The sequence below is a fragment of the Pseudochaenichthys georgianus genome, chromosome 12 (assembly GCF_902827115.2).
Source record: "Pseudochaenichthys georgianus chromosome 12, fPseGeo1.2, whole genome shotgun sequence".
Lineage (NCBI taxonomy): Eukaryota > Metazoa > Chordata > Actinopteri > Perciformes > Channichthyidae > Pseudochaenichthys > Pseudochaenichthys georgianus.
In genome coordinates this window covers 25,007,606-25,029,765 of record NC_047514.1, presented here as the reverse complement: position 1 = coordinate 25,029,765, position 22,160 = coordinate 25,007,606, and the positions used below count along the sequence as shown (strand labels likewise).

The 22,160-nt window shown below is 43.6% G+C and overlaps 1 protein-coding gene across 1 annotated transcript in view; it reads left to right on the top strand.

Annotated features, from left to right (window-relative positions):
* Positions 1-22,160, top strand: part of fnbp1b (formin binding protein 1b) — a 59,517-nt gene that overhangs the window by 24,126 nt on the left and 13,231 nt on the right. Inside the window, 7 exon segments of the mRNA XM_034095332.1 lie at positions 7,921-8,049; position 8,846; positions 9,710-9,855; positions 13,912-14,103; positions 15,605-15,676; positions 15,679-15,747; positions 15,749-15,793. Of these exon segments, the coding sequence (XP_033951223.1) occupies positions 7,921-8,049; position 8,846; positions 9,710-9,855; positions 13,912-14,103; positions 15,605-15,676; positions 15,679-15,747; positions 15,749-15,793 (654 nt within the window).

The window sequence follows — 22,160 nt, the reverse complement described above, 5'->3', positions numbered from 1 at the left end:
CTTTAAAGTAGAGACACTACATACTGATATACACCTGAACATCAGCAGGAGAGGACTCTTTAAAGTAGAGACACTACATACTGATATACACCTGAACATCAGCAGGAGAGGACTCTTTAAAGTAGAGACACTACATACTGATATACACCTGAACATCAGCAGGAGAGGACTCTTTAAAGTAGAGACACTACATACTGATATACACCTGAACATCAGCAGACTCTTTAAAGTAGAGACACTACATACTGATATACACCTGAACATCAGCAGGAGAGGACTCTTTAAAGTAGAGACACTACATACTGATATACACCTGCACATCAGCAGGAGAGGACTCTTTAAAGTAGAGACACTACATACTGATATACACCTGAACATCAGCAGGAGAGGACTCTTTAAAGTAGAGACACTACATAATGATATGCACCTGAACATCAACAGGAGAGGACTCTTTAAAGTAGAGACACTACATACTGATATACACCTGAACATCAGCAGACTCTTTAAAGTAGAGACACTACATACTGAAATACACCTGAACATCAGGAGGAGAGGACTCTTTAAAGTAGAGACACTACATACTGATATACACCTGAACATCAGCAGGAGAGGACTCTTTAAAGTAGAGACACTACATACTGATATACACCTGAACATCAGCAGGAGAGGACTCTTTAAAGTAGAGACACTACATACTGATATACACCTGAACATCAGCAGGAGAGGACTCTTTAAAGTAGAGACACTACATGCTGATATACAGCTGAACATCAGCAGGAGAGGACTCTTTAAAGTAGAGACACTACATACTGATATACACCTGAACATCAGCAGGAGAGGACTCTTTAAAGTAGAGACACTACATACTGATATACACCTGAGCATCAGCAGGAGAGGACTCTTTAAAGTAGAGACACTACATACTGATATACACCTGAACATCAGCAGGAGAGGACTCTTTAAAGTAGAGACACTACATACTGATATACACCTGAGCATCAGCAGGAGAGGACTCTTTAAAGTAGAGACACTACATGCTGATATACACCTGAACATCAGCAGGAGAGGACTCTTTAAAGTGGAGACACTACATACTGATATACACCTGAACATCAGCAGGAGAGGACTCTTTAAAGTAGAGACACAACACACTGATATACACCTGAACATCAGCAGGAGAGGACTCTTTAAAGTAGAGACACTGCATACTGATATACACCTGAATATCAGCAGGAGAGGACTCTTTAAAGTAGAGACACTACATACTGATATACACCTGAACATCAGCAGGAGAGGACTCTTTAAAGTAGAGACACTACATACTGATATACACCTGCACATCAGCAGGAGAGGACTCTTTAAAGTAGAGACACTACATACTGATATACACCTGAACATCAGCAGGAGAGGACTCTTTAAAGTAGAGACACTACATAATGATATGCACCTGAACATCAACAGGAGAGGACTCTTTAAAGTAGAGACACTACATACTGATATACACCTGAACATCAGCAGACTCTTTAAAGTAGAGACACTACATACTGAAATACACCTGAACATCAGGAGGAGAGGACTCTTTAAAGTAGAGACACTACATACTGATATACACCTGAACATCAGCAGGAGAGGACTCTTTAAAGTAGAGACACTACATACTGATATACACCTGAACATCAGCAGGAGAGGACTCTTTAAAGTAGAGACACTACATACTGATATACACCTGAACATCAGCAGGAGAGGACTCTTTAAAGTAGAGACACTACATACTGATATACACCTGAACATCAGCAGGAGAGGACTCTTTAAAGTAGAGACACTACATGCTGATATACAGCTGAACATCAGCAGGAGAGGACTCTTTAAAGTAGAGACACTACATACTGATATACACCTGAACATCAGCAGGAGAGGACTCTTTAAAGTAGAGACACTACATACTGATATACACCTGAGCATCAGCAGGAGAGGACTCTTTAAAGTAGAGACACTACATACTGATATACACCTGAACATCAGCAGGAGAGGACTCTTTTAAAGTAGAGACACTACATACTGATATACACCTGAGCATCAGCAGGAGAGGACTCTTTAAAGTAGAGACACTACATGCTGATATACACCTGAACATCAGCAGGAGAGGACTCTTTAAAGTGGAGACACTACATACTGATATTACACCTGAACATCAGCAGGAGAGGACTCTTTAAAGTAGAGACACTACATACTGATATACACCTGAACATCAGCAGGAGGGGACTCTTTAAAGTAGAGACACTACATACTGATATACACCTGAACATCAGCAGGAGAGGACTCTTTAAAGTAGAGGACACTACATGCTGATATACACCTGAACATCAGCAGGAGAGGACTCTTTAAAGTAGAGACACTACATACTGATATACACCTGAACATCAGCAGGAGAGGACTCTTTAAAGTAGAGACACTACATACTGATATACACCTGAACATCAGCAGGAGAGGACTCTTAAAGTAGAGGCACTACATACTGATATACACCTGAACATCAGCAGGAGAGGACTCTTTAAAGTAGAGACACTACATACTGATATACACCTGAACATCAGCAGGAGAGGACTCTTTAAAGTGGAGACACTACATACTGATATACACCTGAACATCAGCAGGAGAGGACTCTTTAAAGTAGAGACACTACATGCTGATATACACCTGAACATCAGCAGGAGAGGACTCTTTAAAGTAGAGACACTACATACTGATATACACCTGAACATCAGCAGGAGAGGACTCTTTAAAGTAGAGACACTACATACTGATATACACCTGAACATCAGCAGGAGAGGACTCTTAAAGTAGAGGCACTACATACTGATATACACCTGAACATCAGCAGGAGAGGACTCTTTAAAGTAGAGACACTACATACTGATATACACCTGAACATCAGCAGGAGAGGACTCTTTAAAGTGGAGACACTACATACTGATATACACCTGAACATCAGCAGGAGAGGACTCTTTAAAAGTCCCCTAATATACTTTTTTTCATCAATATATTATAGGTCTCAGATATATACACAAACATGTCTCTGAAGTGTTTGGCTCCAAATACCAAACGGATCATTGTAGCATTACCCATAATCCCCTCTGTTTCAGTCCTGTTTCAAAAGTGCTGATTCTCTGTCTGTTACTTTAGATGAAAATAAGGAGCCCCTCCCCACGCCCCTCTTATGCCCCTTTCACACCAAAGCGTTTCCAGGCTCCGTCTCGGAGCTGGAGCCAGGAAAATACCGTTTTTTCCTGTTCACACCGCAGAGGCGCCGCCTCTTAGCTCCGGAATCCGGTTCACTTCCAGCTCCAAAAAATTGTCGGTCTAGAGGCAAGAGCTTCGTAGCTAAGAGGCGGCGTCGCTTACGTCTCTCTTACGTCAAGGCGGGTTGAAGTAGATGCTGAAGACCACAAAGAAGTCTTGCATTTCGCATGTGATGTTTGTAAAGTTCCAAGTAAAGTCGTCCCTTGTAAAGTCGTCCGATGCCTTCCATTTCATTTCGTAAGAGGATAACCAAAGCGAACAGCGCTTCAATACAATCGGCCATTGTTGTTGTTGTCGATGTGAGGGATATCCGCGCGCTTTGGATTTTATGAAGCAGGCACGTAAACGGTGACGTCATGACGCAGCAGTGGCAGCTCTGGGCGGTGTGAACAGAGCGGGAGCAGAAAAGGGAAACCGGAGCTGAACCAGAAAAGCTCCCGCTCGGAGCTAGAAAGGGAAAAGCGCTGGTGTGAAAGCAGCATTACATTATATTACATTACGTTGCATTTAGCTGACGCTTTTATCCAAAGCGACTCACAATAAGTGCATTCGACCAGGAAGACACAACCTTGAAGAAAACAGAATCATATAAGTACATCAGGTTTCATAGAGCCAAGCATTTCAAGTGCTACTCAACTGGCTTTAGATAAGCCAGTCCTTTATTAGTATATAAGTGCTCTGTTAGTAATTCTATCGCTCAAAGTGGAGTCGAAAGAGATGAGTTTTCAGTCTGCGCCGGAAGGTGTGTAAGCTTTCTGCGGTCCTGATTTCAATGGGGAGCTCATTCCACTATTTTGGAGCCAGGATAGCAAACCCACGTGTTTTTGCTGATGGGAACTTGGGTCCCCCTCGCAGCGAGGGTGCAGCGAGTCGTTTGGCTGATGCACAGCGGAGTGCACGTGCTGGGGTGTACAGTTTAACCATGTCCTGGATGTAGGAAGGGCCAGATCCATTCGCAGCATGGTACGCAAGTACCAGTGTCTTGAAGTGGATTCTAGCTGTTACCGGAAGCCAGTGAAGGGAGCGGAGGAGCGGCGTGGTGTGGGGAAGATTTAGGAAGGTTGAAGACCAGACGAGCCGCTGCATTCTGGATGAGCTGCAGAGGTCGGATGGCACATGCAGGTAGACCAGCCAGGAGGGAGTTGCAGTAGTCTAGGCGTGAGGTGACAAGAGCCTGGACCAGAAGCTGCGTGGCTTTCTGGGTCAGCTGGAGAGAGATTTGGTTAAAAAGAACTCAATGGTGCTCTAGGAGGAGATTCAGGTGATAAGGGGGGGGGGGGGGGGGGGTTACCTTGGTTGCTGATTGGCTAATGGTTACACAAGCCAAAAAAATCGTTATGACATCATCAAGTGGCCAAAATCTGATCAGCTCATTTTCAGACAGGTTTTTATAGAAATGGATCAAAAAGAGAGAGAATCTTTTGTTCCTGAAACTTTCAGAGTCTCTTTCCACAGAGGGGACACATGTTGATGTGGAAGAGACATGGAGAAGAGGGGACACATGTTGATGTAGAAGAGACATGAAGAAGAGGGGACACATGTTGATGTAGAAGAGACATGAAGAAGAGGGAACACATGTTGATGTAGAAGAGACATGAAGAAGAGGGGACACATGTTGATGTAGAAGAGACATGTAGAAGAGGGGACACATGTTGATGTAGAAGAGACATGAAGAAGAGGGGACACATGTTGATGTAGAAGAGACATGAAGAAGAGGGGACACATGTTGATGTAGAAGAGACATGAAGAAGAGGGGACACATGTTGATGTAGAAGAGACATGAAGAAGAGGGGACACTGTTGATGTAGAAGAGACATGAAGAAGAGGGGGCACATGTTGAGTAGAAGAGACATGAAGAAGAGGGGACACATGTTTGATGTAGAAGAGACATGGAGAAGAGGGGACACATGTTGATGTAGAAGAGACATGGAGAAGAGGGGGACACATGTTGATGTAGAAGAGACATGAAGAAGAGGGGACACATGTTGATGTAGAAGAGACATGAAGAAGAGGGGACACATTGTTGATGTAGAAGAGACATGAAGAGAGGGGACACATGTTGATGTAGAAGAGACATGGAGAAGAGGGGACACATGTTTGATGTAGAAGAGACATGAGAAGAGGGACCACATGTTGATGTAGAAGAGACATGGAGAAGAATGAAGAAGAGGGGACACATGTTGATGTAGAAGAGACATGGAGAGAGGGGACACATGTTGATGTAGAAGAGACATGAAGAAGAGGGGACACATGTTGATGTAGAAGAGACATGAAGAAGAGGGGACACATGTTGATGTAGAAGAGACATGAAGAAGAGGGGACACATGTTGATTGTAGAAGAGACATGGAGAAGGAAGAAGGGGGACACATGTTGATGTAGAAGAGACATGAAGAAGAGGGGACACATGTTGATGTAGAAGAGACATGTAGAAGAGAGGACACGTGTTGATGTAGAAGAGACATGTTGTAGAAGAGACATGTAGAAGAGAGGACACATGTTGATGTAGAAGAGACATGTTGTTGTAGAAGAGACATGTAGAAGAGAGGACACATGTTGATGTAGAAGAGACATGTTGTTGTAGAAGAGACATGTAGAAGAGAGGACACATGTTGATGTAGAAGAGACATGAAGAAGTGCATTTTGCATAATAGGTGACCTTGAAAAGGGAGTTTAGTTATGTTGGTACCCTTACGGCCCGTCTACACTACAGGCATCAAAAAATCTTGAAGCTGGGCGTGTCTGATTGGCGATTTCTCGCGACCAACAACCAATCAGGAATCTCCCGCCCGCCCCCGGCATACAAAGCAATAGCAATGTTCATTACGAAAGTAAAACTGGATATAAAATCCCCAAACAGGCGAAAACCTACCAGTTCCACCCACTGTCTATGCCACCTCCCTCCATGCCTCGCTCCTCCGGTTTGTATCCCGGTAGATGAACAGAGACTGATCATACAGCACCGGGTGATTCACTACCGCTCCATTTTTTTGAATATGAGGAAATGACCTGCGTACTCTCTCCCAGCATACACACGGTTTGATTGGCTAGCGCTTGTACTGTCAGATTTGCATACGCGGGATTTGATTGGCTGATGCCAAGCGTCGAGCCTCAAAAGTTGAACATTGCTCAACTTTTGATGCTCGCGATGCTTGCAAAGCCACGCTCCGCTCCCCCATATGCAGTTCGGCGAAGATTCAAAATCTTCTACGTCACCCCATTCAAGTGAATGGGCGAGCGTTGAAAGCATTTCCGATGCCTGTAGTGTAGACGGGCCGTTAGTGTTCAGTGCAATGTTACAGTTGTTCAACAAGAGGAATCCCTCAAGTGTTTTTCTATTTAAAAAGCAATTTGTTTAATTTGAGTCGTTACATGAAAGCAGCAGAAAGGCAGGTAGTATCAGAATTGAGGTTTTAAACAGCCCATATTTTCCTGATATCATAATATTTACCTTAGGTTTAAAGATCAATAGTATGATAAATATGTGCGAAGGTGGACATTTACACGGATTCACACATGCACATGTGTGTGAGTAACAAAAGGGTGATTTCCAGAGACTGACAACAGGATGTGATGTTGCTGCAGAGACAGCAGCTTGTTACGAAGTGTGCCATGTTGCCATGGTGATTGTGTTTACCCACATCATTTCTCAACACATTGGGCACCACTTTGCATGCACCTACAGCAGCACTGCACACATCCCACAATGCATGTACACTTAAACAGCTGGATTTTCACATGTGCTTTTTAGCTTTTCTCTGGGTTTCACATTCCTTTTGTTTCTTAAGACTGAATATCATTTTCCACCCGAGTTATTAACTGTCACCCCTCCTGATGTACCATTGTGTCTGACGAGTGTCTCCACTCTGATGTCCTCCTTTTCTTTTATTACGTTGTCTATCACTAATCCATATGTGTGAGTGTGAGAGTCTCTACTCTCGTCTCAGATCAGTGCGTGGGTGAAAACTGGATCCTTGTAATATTTCCCTCAGGAGTTTATAGTGACTCTTTGTTACACACACACACACACACACACACACACACACACACACACACACACACACACACACACGCACACGCACACGCACACACACGCACAAGCACATGCTGTCTAGCTGAGATAATCTCATCTCCATCTGCTTGCATTGGGTCTGTAATAGGCTGCTCCTGCTGCGTTCCTGACTGCCTGCCTGAGACTGAACTAGCTTAAAATAATCAACATTATCGACAGTAGAGATACGCCAGACTGGGCGGGCAATCAAAATCCAAATCCCCTCATTCTGCAGCCTGTGCAGGGCTGTTGCAGTTCTTTTTGTGTACGTGGTCATACACCGACTGAAAACAAATGCTAATGGCTGTTGATTTCGAATTGAACCTGTGACCTTGTGTCCACGAGCTTTATGTTTATACGTCGTATACACGTACATGCATGAACACTCCCATGCACACATGTGTCAATAATGTGGTTCTTATGCTCTGACTGTGTGTGTGTGTGTGTGTGTGTGTGTGTGTGTGTGTGTGTGTGTGTGTGTGTGTGTGTCCCATATGTCCGTGTTGACCAGGCGACGCTGAGGCTTGCCGTGTTTCTGATGAGCATGTTTCTGTGTGTGTTTTCCCCTCAGGCACGACAGCAAGCTCAGATGAGGCACCAGATGGCTTCTGACAGTAAGAGCGATTACTCCGCCTACCTGCAGAAGTTCAATCAGGAGCAGAATGAACATTACTTCACAGTTATCCCCAACATATTCCAGGTAAGCGTGACGGCACTACATTTCATCTGATTTGTTGTTGACTGAACAATCTGAACATTGGGTAAAGTTAGGTTCAAAAACTCTTGCATCCAATCCACTTTATTCATATAGCACATTTTAAAAACAGAGGGGTTGCCAAAGTGCTTCACAATGAACATAACATATAAGAATAGATAAAAGGCACACATAAGAATAAATACAAGGCACATCAAGGCTATGGACAGACAATCAAAGCATAAAATAGGTAGAGCATACAGTAGCTCAGACTGACTCGAAAGCGAGGGGAAAGAGGTGGGTCTAAAGGCGGGCCTTAAAAGTTTGGATAGTGGGCGACGATTTGACATGGAGGGGCAGGTCGTCCAGAGCCTGGGGGCTACCGCTGAGAAGGCTCGGTCTCCCCTGGTCTTTTTCCTTGTTTTAGGGACTACCAGCTGATCAGCCGACCTCAAAGCCCTTGAGGGGGTGTACACCTGTAGGAGGTCAGAGATGTACTGAGCGGCCAGCCCATTAAGTGATTCAAAAACAAACAATAAGATCTTAGAATTAATTCTAAAATGGACAGGAAGCCAGTGGAGGGAAGACAGAATTGATGTGATGTGGTCATACTTGCGGGTTCCTGTAAGCAGACGAGCCGCAGGCGGGCCAGCGAAGTCTGGTTTAGGCCGGGATAAAGTGCATTGCAGTCATCTAAACAAGTAGAAACAAAGGCATGATTACACGCTCAAAGTCTAAAAAGGATAAAACAGTTTAATTTTGGACAAGAGCCTCAAGTGATGAAAAATGGCCTCAACCACAGAGTGTATCTGTTTATCTATCATGTTTTATAAATCAGGCTGTGAATGATATATGATAATAAAAACCCTATATTAAATAGATGGGAATGTATTTGGGTGAATAATATGTAAAAACAAAACAAAAAAGCTCAAATACATTAATTGTAAAATTCTAATTACTTTGCAATAAACTACAGGTGAATGGCGTAAATAATTTGTATCACTATGATATTCATATTTTCTGAAATTAAATGTTTAAATAAGCAAATTAGTCATTATATAATAGTACATTTCAGTGAACTTAGAAGAACTCTACAGGCTCTTAAACTCAAAGTTAGTAGCATTAGAACCTAAATGTGTGTTTTGGATGTTGCCTCTTTACAATAGTCTGAAATACATGTTATGAGAGCGCAAAGCACAAAACTCTTTTAAAACTCTGTATGAAAGTGCAGAGTACTCCCATTAAAAAGACAGTGCATTCATGTGTGATCATTAGTGAGCTTATGTATCCAATTATGTTTGCAGCCCACCACCCCCTCCTCCCCTCTGGGTCGACTCCTAAAAATACATTCCAAACATGTGGGAAACACACATCATGATGACGAGTGCAGTACAAGCTATTTTGTGTGCTCATTTGTTTGTTTCAAATCTTTTTGTCACTTCTCTGATGCTTCATTTTCAAAATAGGGTCAAACATTTAGAAAAATGAAAGTGCATCAGAGATTTCCCAGATGTCAAATCTTTGATGCTCAATGTCAAAAGGCAGCCCAGTTTAAATCAAACTGGCTGCGTTTCATTTCGCAGCTCTTCCCATCTCTCAATCATTTTATAACCCAAGCTAATAAATCTCGTATTTATGTATTAAAATGCCTGCTTTGTATCACAAGAAACTCAAGACATGGAGGAGAAACGAATTGACCGGGTAGCAGTGTGCATGAAGACGTTTGCAGACGTGGACCGCCAAGTGCTGCCCATCGTGGGGAAATGTTTAGACGGCATGACGAAAGCCGCCGAGTCCATCGAGCCCAAGACTGTGAGTACACAGTGATGAAATATATGTACATACATACACACACACACATACACCACACACACACACACACCACACACACACACACACACACACACACACACACACACACACACACACCACACACACACACACACACACACACACACACACACACACACACACACACACACACACACACACACCACACACACACACACACACACACACACACACACCACACACACACACACACACACACACCACCATCTGGCACGTATTACTCACCTCAGCCTGTGTGTCAGTCACAGCCCACACACGACCGATTAGGCTGTCATTTAAGGAGGGTTGGTACTCTTTGGGGGCCTTTTAAAAAATACACACAGCCCACCTGTGAACAACAAAGTGCTTACAGAGTGGTGGCAGAGGAGGGCAGGGTTACGGTCCATTGCATTTAAAAGTAATCGTTAGATTTGTTTATGGGGGGGACAGAGTTTGATGAGAAGATGGATGTTGTGTCTGCCTCATAACATGCAGCTACTGCCAGCTGCTGGTTAGCTTAGCATAGTCACTGGTATTAAGGGGAAACCGTTAGCCTGGCTCTGCCAAAAATTAACAAAATTCTTTATGTAGCCTTGTATTTCTTGAACAGAGATGAGACCAGTATTAGTCTTCTCATCTTAATATGTGCCAGAATAATTAGTTATTTCTCCAAAAGATGAACTGTTTATTTGTACCTGCTCTATAAATAGAAGACGGTTAACTTTCTTTGCTTCTTATAGACTCCAACTTTTTGTTTTAGACAATTTTAAACAAAACTAGGCCAAAGGGTTAGGGTTAAGGTTATATGCTGCATTTCTTACTGGACTAACGTTCATAAGGACTTCCTGAGAGAGAAAAGGCATCATTTCTCTAATATATTTAGAAAACTGAACTTGCTTTTTTAGTATTGCATATTAAGTGGATATAGAGTGCCACAGTGACGCGTCCTGAAACCAGGAAGTGAGTCAGCATTTCACCACTTCCTGTTCCCTGGTCTCAGAGCCAATGGGATCTCTCCATAGGATTTTGGAAATAAGGTCTGTGGTTGAGACACATTGAAGAGACGGATCACGTTTTGTTCTACTACATCAAATCCATCAGCAGTGACCCCACTGGGGATTTCTGAAGAGTGGACGTGTCTGAAAAACGATGGTTGTTACCAAGTGGCTGAATAGGACTACAGAAGTTTGAGGAGGGTCGTTGTACGTCATTACGCCGAACACGTAAACACTCCCGCTAAGTTTGTTTGCCCTGTTCTGCTTGAAAAGCAAGTACCTGCCTCCTGCAAAGTGTTCAAACAAACGCTTCAAACTTGTACAATTTTGAATCTGTATTTTTGAATATGGAAGTTGGCGTGACGTTGAAGCAGCGACCCTGCTGTAGCTCGTTTATAGCATAACGTTAGCATTTTGCTTCTGGCGACTAGATTTATGATTAGAAAATTATAAAAGTAGGGGAGATTATCCGGCTTGAACAAAACGTGATCCGTCCTTAAATGTGTTTCAACCACAGACCTTATTTCCAGCTATTTTCCCAAATCCTATGGAGAGATTGCATTGCGTTTTTGTCGAAGGGAACTTCCGGGTTTTAGGACTCGTCACTGTGGCACTCCATTGTGCTCACTGCAGTGTGAGACGGTTGTATTTGCAGATCACACTTTGACACTGTGTCCCATGGCTAATTATTGTTTATTTGGAAATTGAAATTGAAGGCAGTGTTTGTCTGCGTTAAAGACAAAATCCCTCGAGGGAAGTGTGTGTGTGTGTGTGTGTGTGTGTGTGTGTGTGTGTGTGTGTGTGTGTGTGTGTGTGTGTGTGTGGGTGTGTGTGTGTGTGGTGTGTGTGTGTGTGTGTGTGTGTGTGTGTGTGTGTGTGGTGTGTGTGTGTGTGTGTGTGTGTGTGTGTGTGTGTGTGTGTGTGTGTTGGTGTGTGTGTGTGTGTGTGTGGTGTGTGTGTGTGTGTGTGTGTGTGTGAGATGACTCCAGCCTGAGACTGTCTGCAACACATCACATGTTCTCTCCCTGTCTCCCTCTCTCTTCCTCTCGTAGTCTCATGGCCATAGTGCACAATCTCTGACCCCTGACCTCACTCCAAACCAGACCCTCAGTGTGTTATCGGTTCATCGAGGCTGATGCACACTGCACTTGATTAGTGTCCTTCTTCCTGTGTGAGAGGAGCCTGGCTGTGTCCCGGCCTCAGTGTTTCTGTCATAACTCCTGCCTGACTGATCTAGGTCTTTCCCTCTTTCTTCTGTGGGCCCAACGACTGGATAACAGCAGTCTGCTTCTCTCCCTCTGCTCTTATGACACATTCATGAACTGTTTTCAGAGAAATGAAAACAATATAAACAGGAGGGTCACCATCGTGCTGCAGACCTGCTGATAAGCTGGACAATCTGTACAAACGGAGACCCTGCTTGTTGGCATGGCTTTGAATGTTGTGATTGTCCATTGATGTTTAAAATTAAAGGCCCTACATTTTCATGTCCTTTTTGAAATGATAAAACAGGTATAGTCTATATAAATACTGTGAGAAGTATCAAAAACACTCAATCCACTGGGAACTGTAAAAGTCCGTAGAACATGTGCCTTTACACATGCCATCAGGACTTAAACTTTGTTGATACACAGTTTAGTAAATAGGTCAAAAGTGACACTACTGTCCTGTGACAGTAATTCTGCAATGATGATGATGCACAGACACAGAGAGAGCAGACATGGACACCCGGAAAACGATAGTATGACAACAAACAATGGGATTTATGAACATGTAAGCATGTTCACATTTTATATTAGAAACCCCAAATACACAGATCCCAACAATTCTAGCACCCTGAAAATGAGCACCATATGTCTCCTTTAAAGGTCACCTATTATGCAAAATCCACCTTTTCATATCTTTTATACGTAAACATGTGTCCCCTCTGAGAGTCTGAAAGTTTCAGGACAAAAGGATTCGATCACTTTTTGTCCTGATCCATTTTTTATAAAAACCTGTCAACCTGCCCCTTTATGATGTCATAACGATTTTTTTTGGCTTGTGTAACCATTAGCCAATCACCAACCAAGGTAACCCCCCCCCCCCCTTATCACCTGATGAATCTCCTCCTAGAGCACCATTGTGTTATTTTTAACCAAATATCTCTCAGATGCCGGTTCGGAGCTGGAGCTTGAAAAGCACCGGTTCTTCCTGTTCACACCGCAGCTCCGGTTTCCGGTTCGTTTTCAAGCACCAAAAAGTTGTCGTCTAGAAAGCAAGCACCGCATACGTCACGCTTACGTCGGGGGCAGGGGCGGGATCAACCTCTACACAACAAAAAGCCCGCGTTTTATCCAGTTTGTACACAACAATGGAAAACCTAAAACTTAACAAGCAGCAGTGGTCCACTGAAGAGACCAGCTACCTACTGGGAATCTGGTTCTTCCGAAGAGGTACAGAGGAAGCTGGAGGGGAGCACGCGGTCCAAAGCAATTCTACAACAATTGCAGCAAGAGATGGCAAAAACCGCTGGTTTTGACCGTACCATTGAACAGATTGGCCAACAAATTGAAAAAAAGTCAAGAAGGATTATCGGGACCAAAAGCGAGACCTCGGACGGAGTGGCGGTTTGGCTTTATGAAGCAGGCACGCAAGCTAGGTTACGTCATGACGCAAACGATGATGCAATGACGCAGCACAAGTCGGGCTCCTGAGTGGTGTGAACAGAGCGGGAGCTGAACCGGTTCCGAACCAGAAAAAGCTCTAGCACGGAGCTAGAACGGGAAAAGCCTTGGTCAAGGGTCAAAAGGGGCGTGGGGAGTGGGCTCCTTATTTTCATCTAAAGTAAACAGACAGAGAATCAGCACTTTTGAAAACAGGGCTGAAACAGAGGGGAGTATGGGTAATGCTGCAATGCATGATCTGTTTGGTATTTCGAGCCAAACACTTATAATATATAATATATTGATGAAACACAGTATAATAGGGGACCTTGAAAGTGAATACAACTGTATAAAGGGAAAGGCCGTCACTGATTGGTGCATCCTCTCTCCCCTATCAGGACTCGCAGCAGGTGGTGGAGTCCTACAAGTCAGGGTTTGAGGCTCCGGGCGATGTGGAGTTTGAGGACTACGGCCAGGCCATGAAGAGGACGGTGTCCGAGACCAGCCTGTCCAACTCCAAAGAGGTCAAGGAGAGGACCGGGGGCAAGAGCAAGGGCAAACTGTGGCCTTTCATTAAGAACAAGAACAAGGTAACACATGAATGCACACTCAACACCGACTTACATCTACACACACCTTACAGCAGAGCATCGCTGGTTTTTAGTGCATACTTTTCTCATCTGGAGGTCACGATGGAGAGATATCTGTTGGGTGGGGGGCTATGTTGTATTATGTTATATTGTTTCTGTCTCGTAAAGTGTTTAATGTGACATTTGTATTATCTGTAAAATCTTTACTTTATTTGATTTAGTTTCATTGTGGAGTAGATTCTTTCATTTTTGTAAAGCTCAACAATTATGTTGCTACCTCTTGTTAGCAATTAGCATTTCCTTGTTGTTATTTGCCACCCGTTTCCCCCTCCCTGGCAACCACCCACCCTCCCTGATTTATTGGAAACTTCCTTCTGTAACACACACTAATGCATTTCTACTGTCACCCTGCGGTCGGACTCAACTGGCAGTTGATAGCTCGATCTGAAATACACCGTTTTTCTCTTGACTGGCGACCATGTCTATAGCCTTCCTTCAGTTGCCTGCTGCAGAACAGCAACACTGATCTCTGACTGCTTATGGGCTGGTGGAATGTCAGTATTGAATTAGATCAGACCATAAGTGAGTGATTGGTGTGTGTGTCTGTGGGAGAGGAAGGCTGGGAGCAAGTGTGTCATTCTAGATGAGAAACTACAACTGCCTGTATGTGTGGCAGAAAAGGGGCTGTCTTAAAAACACTGCTCGTGGGTGCTTGATATACTTGGGAATCATTTTCTACACAAGGTTTTTAGGAGCACAGATAGCAATGAGAGGTTCCTACTGTTTGTGGAAACTTGCATGGCATAACAGAAACACTTGCAAAAATATAACATCATCGAGGTTATTTCTATACAAAGCACATTTCTCTGCTGTTACAAAAGAATCAGGGTGTGTTCAGGCTACTTTTCTTCGTAGCAGGGTTCCTGACTCACTTGCATGGGTCTCCTCTCTGCTCTTGTGACACTGCCACTACTTGATGAATCATGCAGTCGGATGCTTTAGGACAGCGATAAGCAATTATAATTTCTCTGATGATGAGCCTCAAATTCATATCTTTGGGGATGTGGTGAATTATCTCTGCTGGCATGTGATAAGGTCGGAAAGGATTTCGAAAATGGAAGCCTGCATGCGCTTTGACTGAAGCTCTGTGCTTTGTTGCAGCGCTCGCTTTAACACATTTGGCGCTTCCTAACCCCCTCTGGTGGTTTTTCCTCTTTTTTAACTGTTTTATATATGTTTGACATTTTGTTCCATGACATAACAACTGATACACTGGGTTTGATGTACCTTCGGTTGTCATTTATTTCTGTTTGAGTTTTCTATTATGTGTTTATTTTTTAATATTTGTAGGAGGCTTATTTATTTCGTTTTGGTGTTCCCTCCTCCTTTTCCTCTTTTGTCTTTTTTCCGTTGAAATCTTGCCCCCTTCTTCTTCTTCTTCTTCTTCTTCTTCTATGTTTTTCCTCCTCTCCCCCGTCACCGCTCCTTCTCTTACTGGTAGCTTATGTCCCTGTTAACATCCCCCCACCAGCCCCCACCTGCCCCCCCAGCCTCATCCCCGCCCTCACCCTCTTGCTGTTCCCAACGACCCCCAGTCCCAAGCAGCAAAAGGAGCCCCTCTCCCACCGCCTCAACGACTTCATGAACTCCCAAACCTAAAATGCACTGCCTCCGGAGCCTGAGGCGAGGGGTAAGTGGGTGTGTGTGTGCGTGTGTCCGGCAAGCTTTGTGCATGCGTGTGTATCCTACACCTGTATCTGATCTCTGAAACCTGCTACACTGTATGGGTGTAGTCAAACAAAGGCATAAATGAAAGTATAAAAAACATCCTTTAGATTTGAAGGCCATAAATGCCTACCATCAGAAAGCAGGGATAAAACTCTATTAGGAGTTACTGAATATATAAAAATGTTGTCATTGTGACCTCAATTTGAAAACAATACATACACTGAACAAAAATATAAACACAACACTTTTGTTTTTGCTCCCATTTTCATGAGATGAACTCAAAGATCTAAAACATTTTCTATAAACACAAAATAACCATTTCTCTCAAATATTGTTCACAAATCTGAAAAAATCTGTGATAGTGAGGCACTTCTCCTTTGCCGAGATAATCCATCCCACCTCACAGGTGTGGCATATCAAGATGCTGATTAGACAGCATGATTATTGCACAGGTGTGCCTTAGGCTGCGGCCACACGAGGACGAAAATGGGTCGTTTGCGTTACTGTTTAGTGTCATATAGACCGTTCGGCCACACGAGGACGACCGAATACGGTACTAAAACGACTGAGGAAACGATAACGGGTCCCAAGGTGGATAGAACGGCATACGCAAACGCTCTGGGGGGGTCCAACGGCTCCGTGTGTACGCCCTATAAGATCATTTTCTGATAATGATGAGGCAATAGCCCCGCCTCTCCCCACCTCTGCTGCTCACCCCGCGTCAAAGTAAACTGCACCCTGAATTCAGATTATTTATCTTTCTCTCGATATGGACCTAAACGCGAGTGAAGTCTAATCTGACAGGACGGAGACACGCAGCTCTGCTCACCTGCAGCTCCTCCCGCTGCAGCAACACACACACACTTCAAGTCAGATCATCACCCTTAGCTATTTTAATTACCTCTCAAACTCCCTACACTAGTTATAAATATGTTTATTTTTATCGGCCGGGTCACTCATTACTGGATGAGCTGCTGCATGAGACAGACACTGACGCTGTCCGAAGAGAGGGAGGAAAAGAGAGGCTCCGTGTATTTCATTATTATATTATATAGAGTCGTTATTCATTTGTTTTAAAGCTCAATAAATAACAAAGAAGACCTTTGACCGGCACTTTTATAATTGTGTCCGGAAGATTTAAACTTTAATACACGCTGACTGGCGAAAAACTCTGCCCGGTTCCCTCAGCCCCCACCGCGGAGAATAAACAGAAGGGCAACCATGACAACCATGCTTCTTCGCTGCTTTTGTGGAGGGAGTTACAGCGCCACGTACAGGCTCGGCATATGTACTGCAGCTTCTCCAGCGGTTGGAGCTAAACGGAGCGGTCTCGTGTGGGCAGACACTATCCGGATAATTATTGCGCGTGGACGGAAGCTTTTTGCGTTTGCGTTAATCCTATGCGTTTAGCGTTTTCGTCCTCGTGTGGCCACAGCCTTAGACTGGCCACAATAAAGGCCACTCTGAACGTGCATTTTTGCTTTAAGGTTAGGGTAATGTTGTGAATCGAGTGGCCCATGGTGGTGGTGGGGTTATGGTATGGGCAGGCGTATGTAATGGACGACGAACACAGGCCACTCGATTCACAACATAACCCTAACCCTACCCCTACCCCCTCACACCAGATACCGCCTGGTTTTCGGACCCCCCACAGACCCCCCCAATAAAGCAAAAATGCACGTTTCAGAGTGGCCTTTTATTGTGGCCAGCCTAAGGCACACCTGTGCAATAATCATGCTGTCTAATCAGCATCTTGATATGCCACACCTGTGAGGTGGGATGGATTATCTCGGCAAAGGAGAAGTGCTCACTATCACAGATTTTTTCAGATTTGTGAACAATATTTGAGAGAAATGGTTATTTTGTGTTTATAGAAAATGTTTTAGATCTTTGAGTTCATCTCATGAGAAATGGGAGCAAAAACAAAAGTGTTGCGTTTATATTTTTGTTCAGTGGCCAATTATAACTTTATTTTTGGAAAACAGTTGATACACATTAGGCCTTTCACTTCGCCCATCCAGTGCTCAGCCTATTTGCTTCTTTAGCATGCTTCTGTAGCACATAACTATGAATCCACAGTTCCTGTCTCTCCATCTTGTCCCTCTTCATATTAACTCACATCAGTCCCCCTCTCACCCCCCTCCCCCCCTCTGACAGATGTAAGCGAGACACCTAAAGCAGTGTTGGCAGTAGCATGGAGACTGCAGTAGCTCCCTGCGCACTTCCCTGCAATCTATGCTGGAGGCAGATTGTCGTTTTCTTTGCACGTGATGTAAGGAGTAGAATGGAAAGACGAGGGTTAAAGGGACAGTTCTCCCCAAATTGAAATATATGTATTTTTCCTTCTTACCTGTAGTGCTATATCTCATCACAGATTGTTTGAGTGTTATTGGAGAGGTTGGGACATATAAATATCTGCCTTCTCTCTAATATAATGGAACTAGATGGTGAGCCCAACAATACATTTGAAACTCAACAGAAATGTCTCATTCCAGAGAAAATGACCTGGTTAGTCGAGATAATCCACATACCTTGTTTTGAGCACTTTCATGTAGGAAACATTTGACTGAACATCCCCCACTCACAAGCGCAGACTAGGCTCTTATCCATAAGCAGATGCAGGTATAGTTTGGTAGAAAGAAAATAGTTCCTGCAGGTAACTTCTGACAACAAGGTTTGAGGATTATTTTGAGTAACCGGATTATGATTATTGAAAAAAATACATTGTTGTTACGTTTTTACAATTCATAGTTTGGCTATACTATACCAATATATCCAACACTCTGCAGCTACACTAAACACATCTGCATTGATACATAAATAGCACTAGGGATAAAGGGAAAATACATATTTTACATTTTAGGGTTGACTGTCCCTTTAAGGCTCACACTATGAACACGGTGATGGTTTGTGGGAATGGCAGCAGGCTGACTGAGTCACCCACCCCACAAGGAGTGAGAAGGCCGGAGTAATTTTAGAAGGCTTCCCGGAGGGTGGCTTTATCGCCCGGTGGGTCCTGGAGGGTGTCAGCACCCAGCTCCTGTTGTAACCTCCAGTGTGCGTTTGTCATGGAATTGCTTAGCCTGGGCAGGTCATATCACGCTTTCCCACAACACACTTCACCCCCCAGCTCTCCTTGACCTCAGGAATGGGCGGCGACTCACGTGTTCCTTCCGGACCGTTCAAATATAGTTTTTGTTTACCCTCATATTCTGAAAGGGAAAGGGAGTTACCCTCATATTCTGAAAGGGCAGCAGTTGTGAAAACATTTGTATGAATCGGGCTGACATGACTTCTGAAAAGAACAATACGTGTGTGTTAGCATATCGTGGAGGAAATGATTGAAGGTCGGCAGAAAAAAGGGAAGTGTGTGTATTTTTTCTAGCAGTGCACAGATCTAACAGGAAGTGCACGTTTCTGAAAGCGGAAGTACTGAAACAGCTCTCGAGAAGAGCGATAAAAAAAGATGAATCAGATGCATTGTTTGTCGACTATACACAGATTAAAAAGATAAAAGTTTGACCTTACTGTAACATTTCACAACACAGGAAAAGGTTGAAGGACTTTTTTGTATCGGTGAGAGGTTATATACTGTATCATTAGAGAGTCAAAGAGTTCAATATAATCTCTCCTCTTTCCCATAACTCATGACAACACATGTATACAAGTCCCGTTTCATGTCTCATGGCAGTAAGCTTTTTGTGTGTTTTCATGTGTATAGATGTTGAGTACTTTTATACAATGTGATATTTTTCTTTTTTGAATACATTTGACCATATGTCAGAGATAACTAAGGCAACAGGAGGTGCATGGTTGATCCAGTGAAATAACAACGAGTCTTTTCGGGACACCAGCCTCACAGACAGACATCTTGGGGTAATGCCTCTGAACAGCTGCTGCTGGAGATATTCAGATCTCTCAACCAGGCCTACACCTATCTGTGAAAGCAAGCCAACTAGGTCCTACTCATTTTTATATTTTATATTAGGGAGTTATTAATATTGCCTCTCGGGAATTGAGAAAGTTATATAATAATAAATGACTAACTTACAGACATACTTATATGTTGGCCTGTATGGTAGTGAAACAGGCATTACATTGCATTCTTGTGCTCTGAAATGGGGCTCAACTTCCTGCCAAAACCCTTTTTTTAATAATTGAAAAAGCAAAACGAGATATTAAACCGACTTTTTAATATTTGTTGTGTTTATGCTGCAGCTAAATCAAGAACAACATGGATTGTATTCCTCTGCCACCTCCTGCAGGGGAACACACTGCAGAATCGCATTAGGGGATTAGAGTAGTTGTGCAGGTGGAGGGATGTTTACCCCCCCTCAGGAGAGCCTTCATGTGGCCGTCTAATCATCCCAGTATCTGTGTATGTGCGCGTCTATGTGTTCTGTTTGGGAGACAAAAGAGAAAGCATATAGTTTGTGCTTTGGCAGTTAAACAACACCGTATACAGTATAAGATCTTTAAGACAATATTGACAAAGCTGTGTTTTCTCCGACGACCACCACAGCAGCAATCCCCCCGCGCGCTCATTTGTCACAAAGAGCTTATGAAGAGGACTCTGGGGCGACCCACGTATGCTTTCGAAGCCAGGAAATATGTTGTAAGTGTGTCCAAGATAGGCATCAGTGAGTACCGGCAGTGAGTGTGTGAACCGGGTGGTTGGGAGAAAGTGTGAATGAATATTGAATGTGTGTGATTAGGAGAAGCCATGCACTTTCAGCAGCCTCCTTAAAGGAACATCTTGTATATCCGCTGCTCATCTGGTGTTACCTTGAATTCTTGAAGAGAGGTTTATTTTTCTCGCATACCCCCACGGTGAGAGAAGAATCAAAGAAAGGGAATTATTGAGGCAGATGGGGGCCGCATAAAAAATCAGCAAAGTGATGTTATATTTACAAACTCCCTCACAACTCGTGCTTAATGTCTACATTTAATTAAAGAGCCCTATTGAACCCGTGCATTTTATTTATACACTTTATAAGACTTGCGCTCCTATTGGCTAGCACTCCAACACATTGAACGTGATGGTTGGGACATCTCTAAGTGGTTGACTAATCACAACAGAGCCGGCCAGCTAACCAATCAGAGCAGACTGGGCTCTGGTTTCAGACAGAGGGTGAAAAGAGGTGCTGCAGCACAGGCAGTATGAGAAGAATAAAGAGCTTTTTAAAGCATGGAGACATGTCACAGTCGAGGCACTAAATACAAATACTGTAAGCACCTGGAAATGAGCAGAATAATGCCCCTTTAAAAGCATCAAAAAGTTCTCCTTTTTTTTTACATTCTTTGTTCAGTTCGAAGGCATGCGAGAAAAACAAAGATTCCTTCACTAATTCAGGGTTACACCGGGTGAGTAAATGATACCAACTGGTCATTTGTTCCGCTATGACACATTCAGTCCTCACAATTTACAAGGCCAACTTTCCCCACAAAGGAAGCTGCTGTTTGTGCCCGGCGCAGTATTGATCACATGGCGCTCGGGCGTGAAAAAAGAGACGAATGATCAGAGAGATGACTTCATCATCACATGGCTCAGCTTGCGGTTTACTTGTTGCTGGCTGTTGTCCCCCCCCCCCCCCCCCCCCCCCACTGAGCGTCTGCACGGGGTTCATTCACAAAGTGTCACCAGCACCTGAGGATGTGAGAGATTACAGGCGTGAGGATGCTCTTCCTCCCACCATGCAATCACTCCCTGCTTGCTATTTAAATATCACTGTCGGGTGCATGTGACATTAGGTGAGGTGTGTGTCACACTTTGGATCTGGGATCAGCCTACAGTACCCAGAATGCACCCCTCCAGGGCTTTCTTTGTGCTGGTGTGCCATTCTGCAGCTCTGTTATCTGTGTGTAAGGACCAGAGTTGTCCTGTCTATCTGTGTCTGTCTGGGGGTTGGGAAGCGTCCAGGCGGATCTGTGGAGCCACAATATACAGTTTATTATGTGATGTGCTCCTACTTACTGTAAAGTGCAGCTCTCCAGTGATCACATGACCTATCACATGCATGCTGACAGCAGGGTAAGCCCAACTGGGACCAAATATTCACCCTGTATCTAAAAAAAACTTTTACTATTTGTAAAATGCAAAGAAATGGAGCAAAGAAGAAACCCTCTCAAGCCAAGTAAAATACTATTTCTTATACATCAAAAAGGAGAACTTGGGAACTCTCTTCAATCAAAGATATCTTTGTAAGTTGTTAGAAACACATAACAATACATTAGAAGCCATCATTTCTCATATACACAGGTTAATAAGAATAGAATCCACATCTGATCAAATAAAAACAGAAACAAGACCCAAACTAGATCCTTCCCAG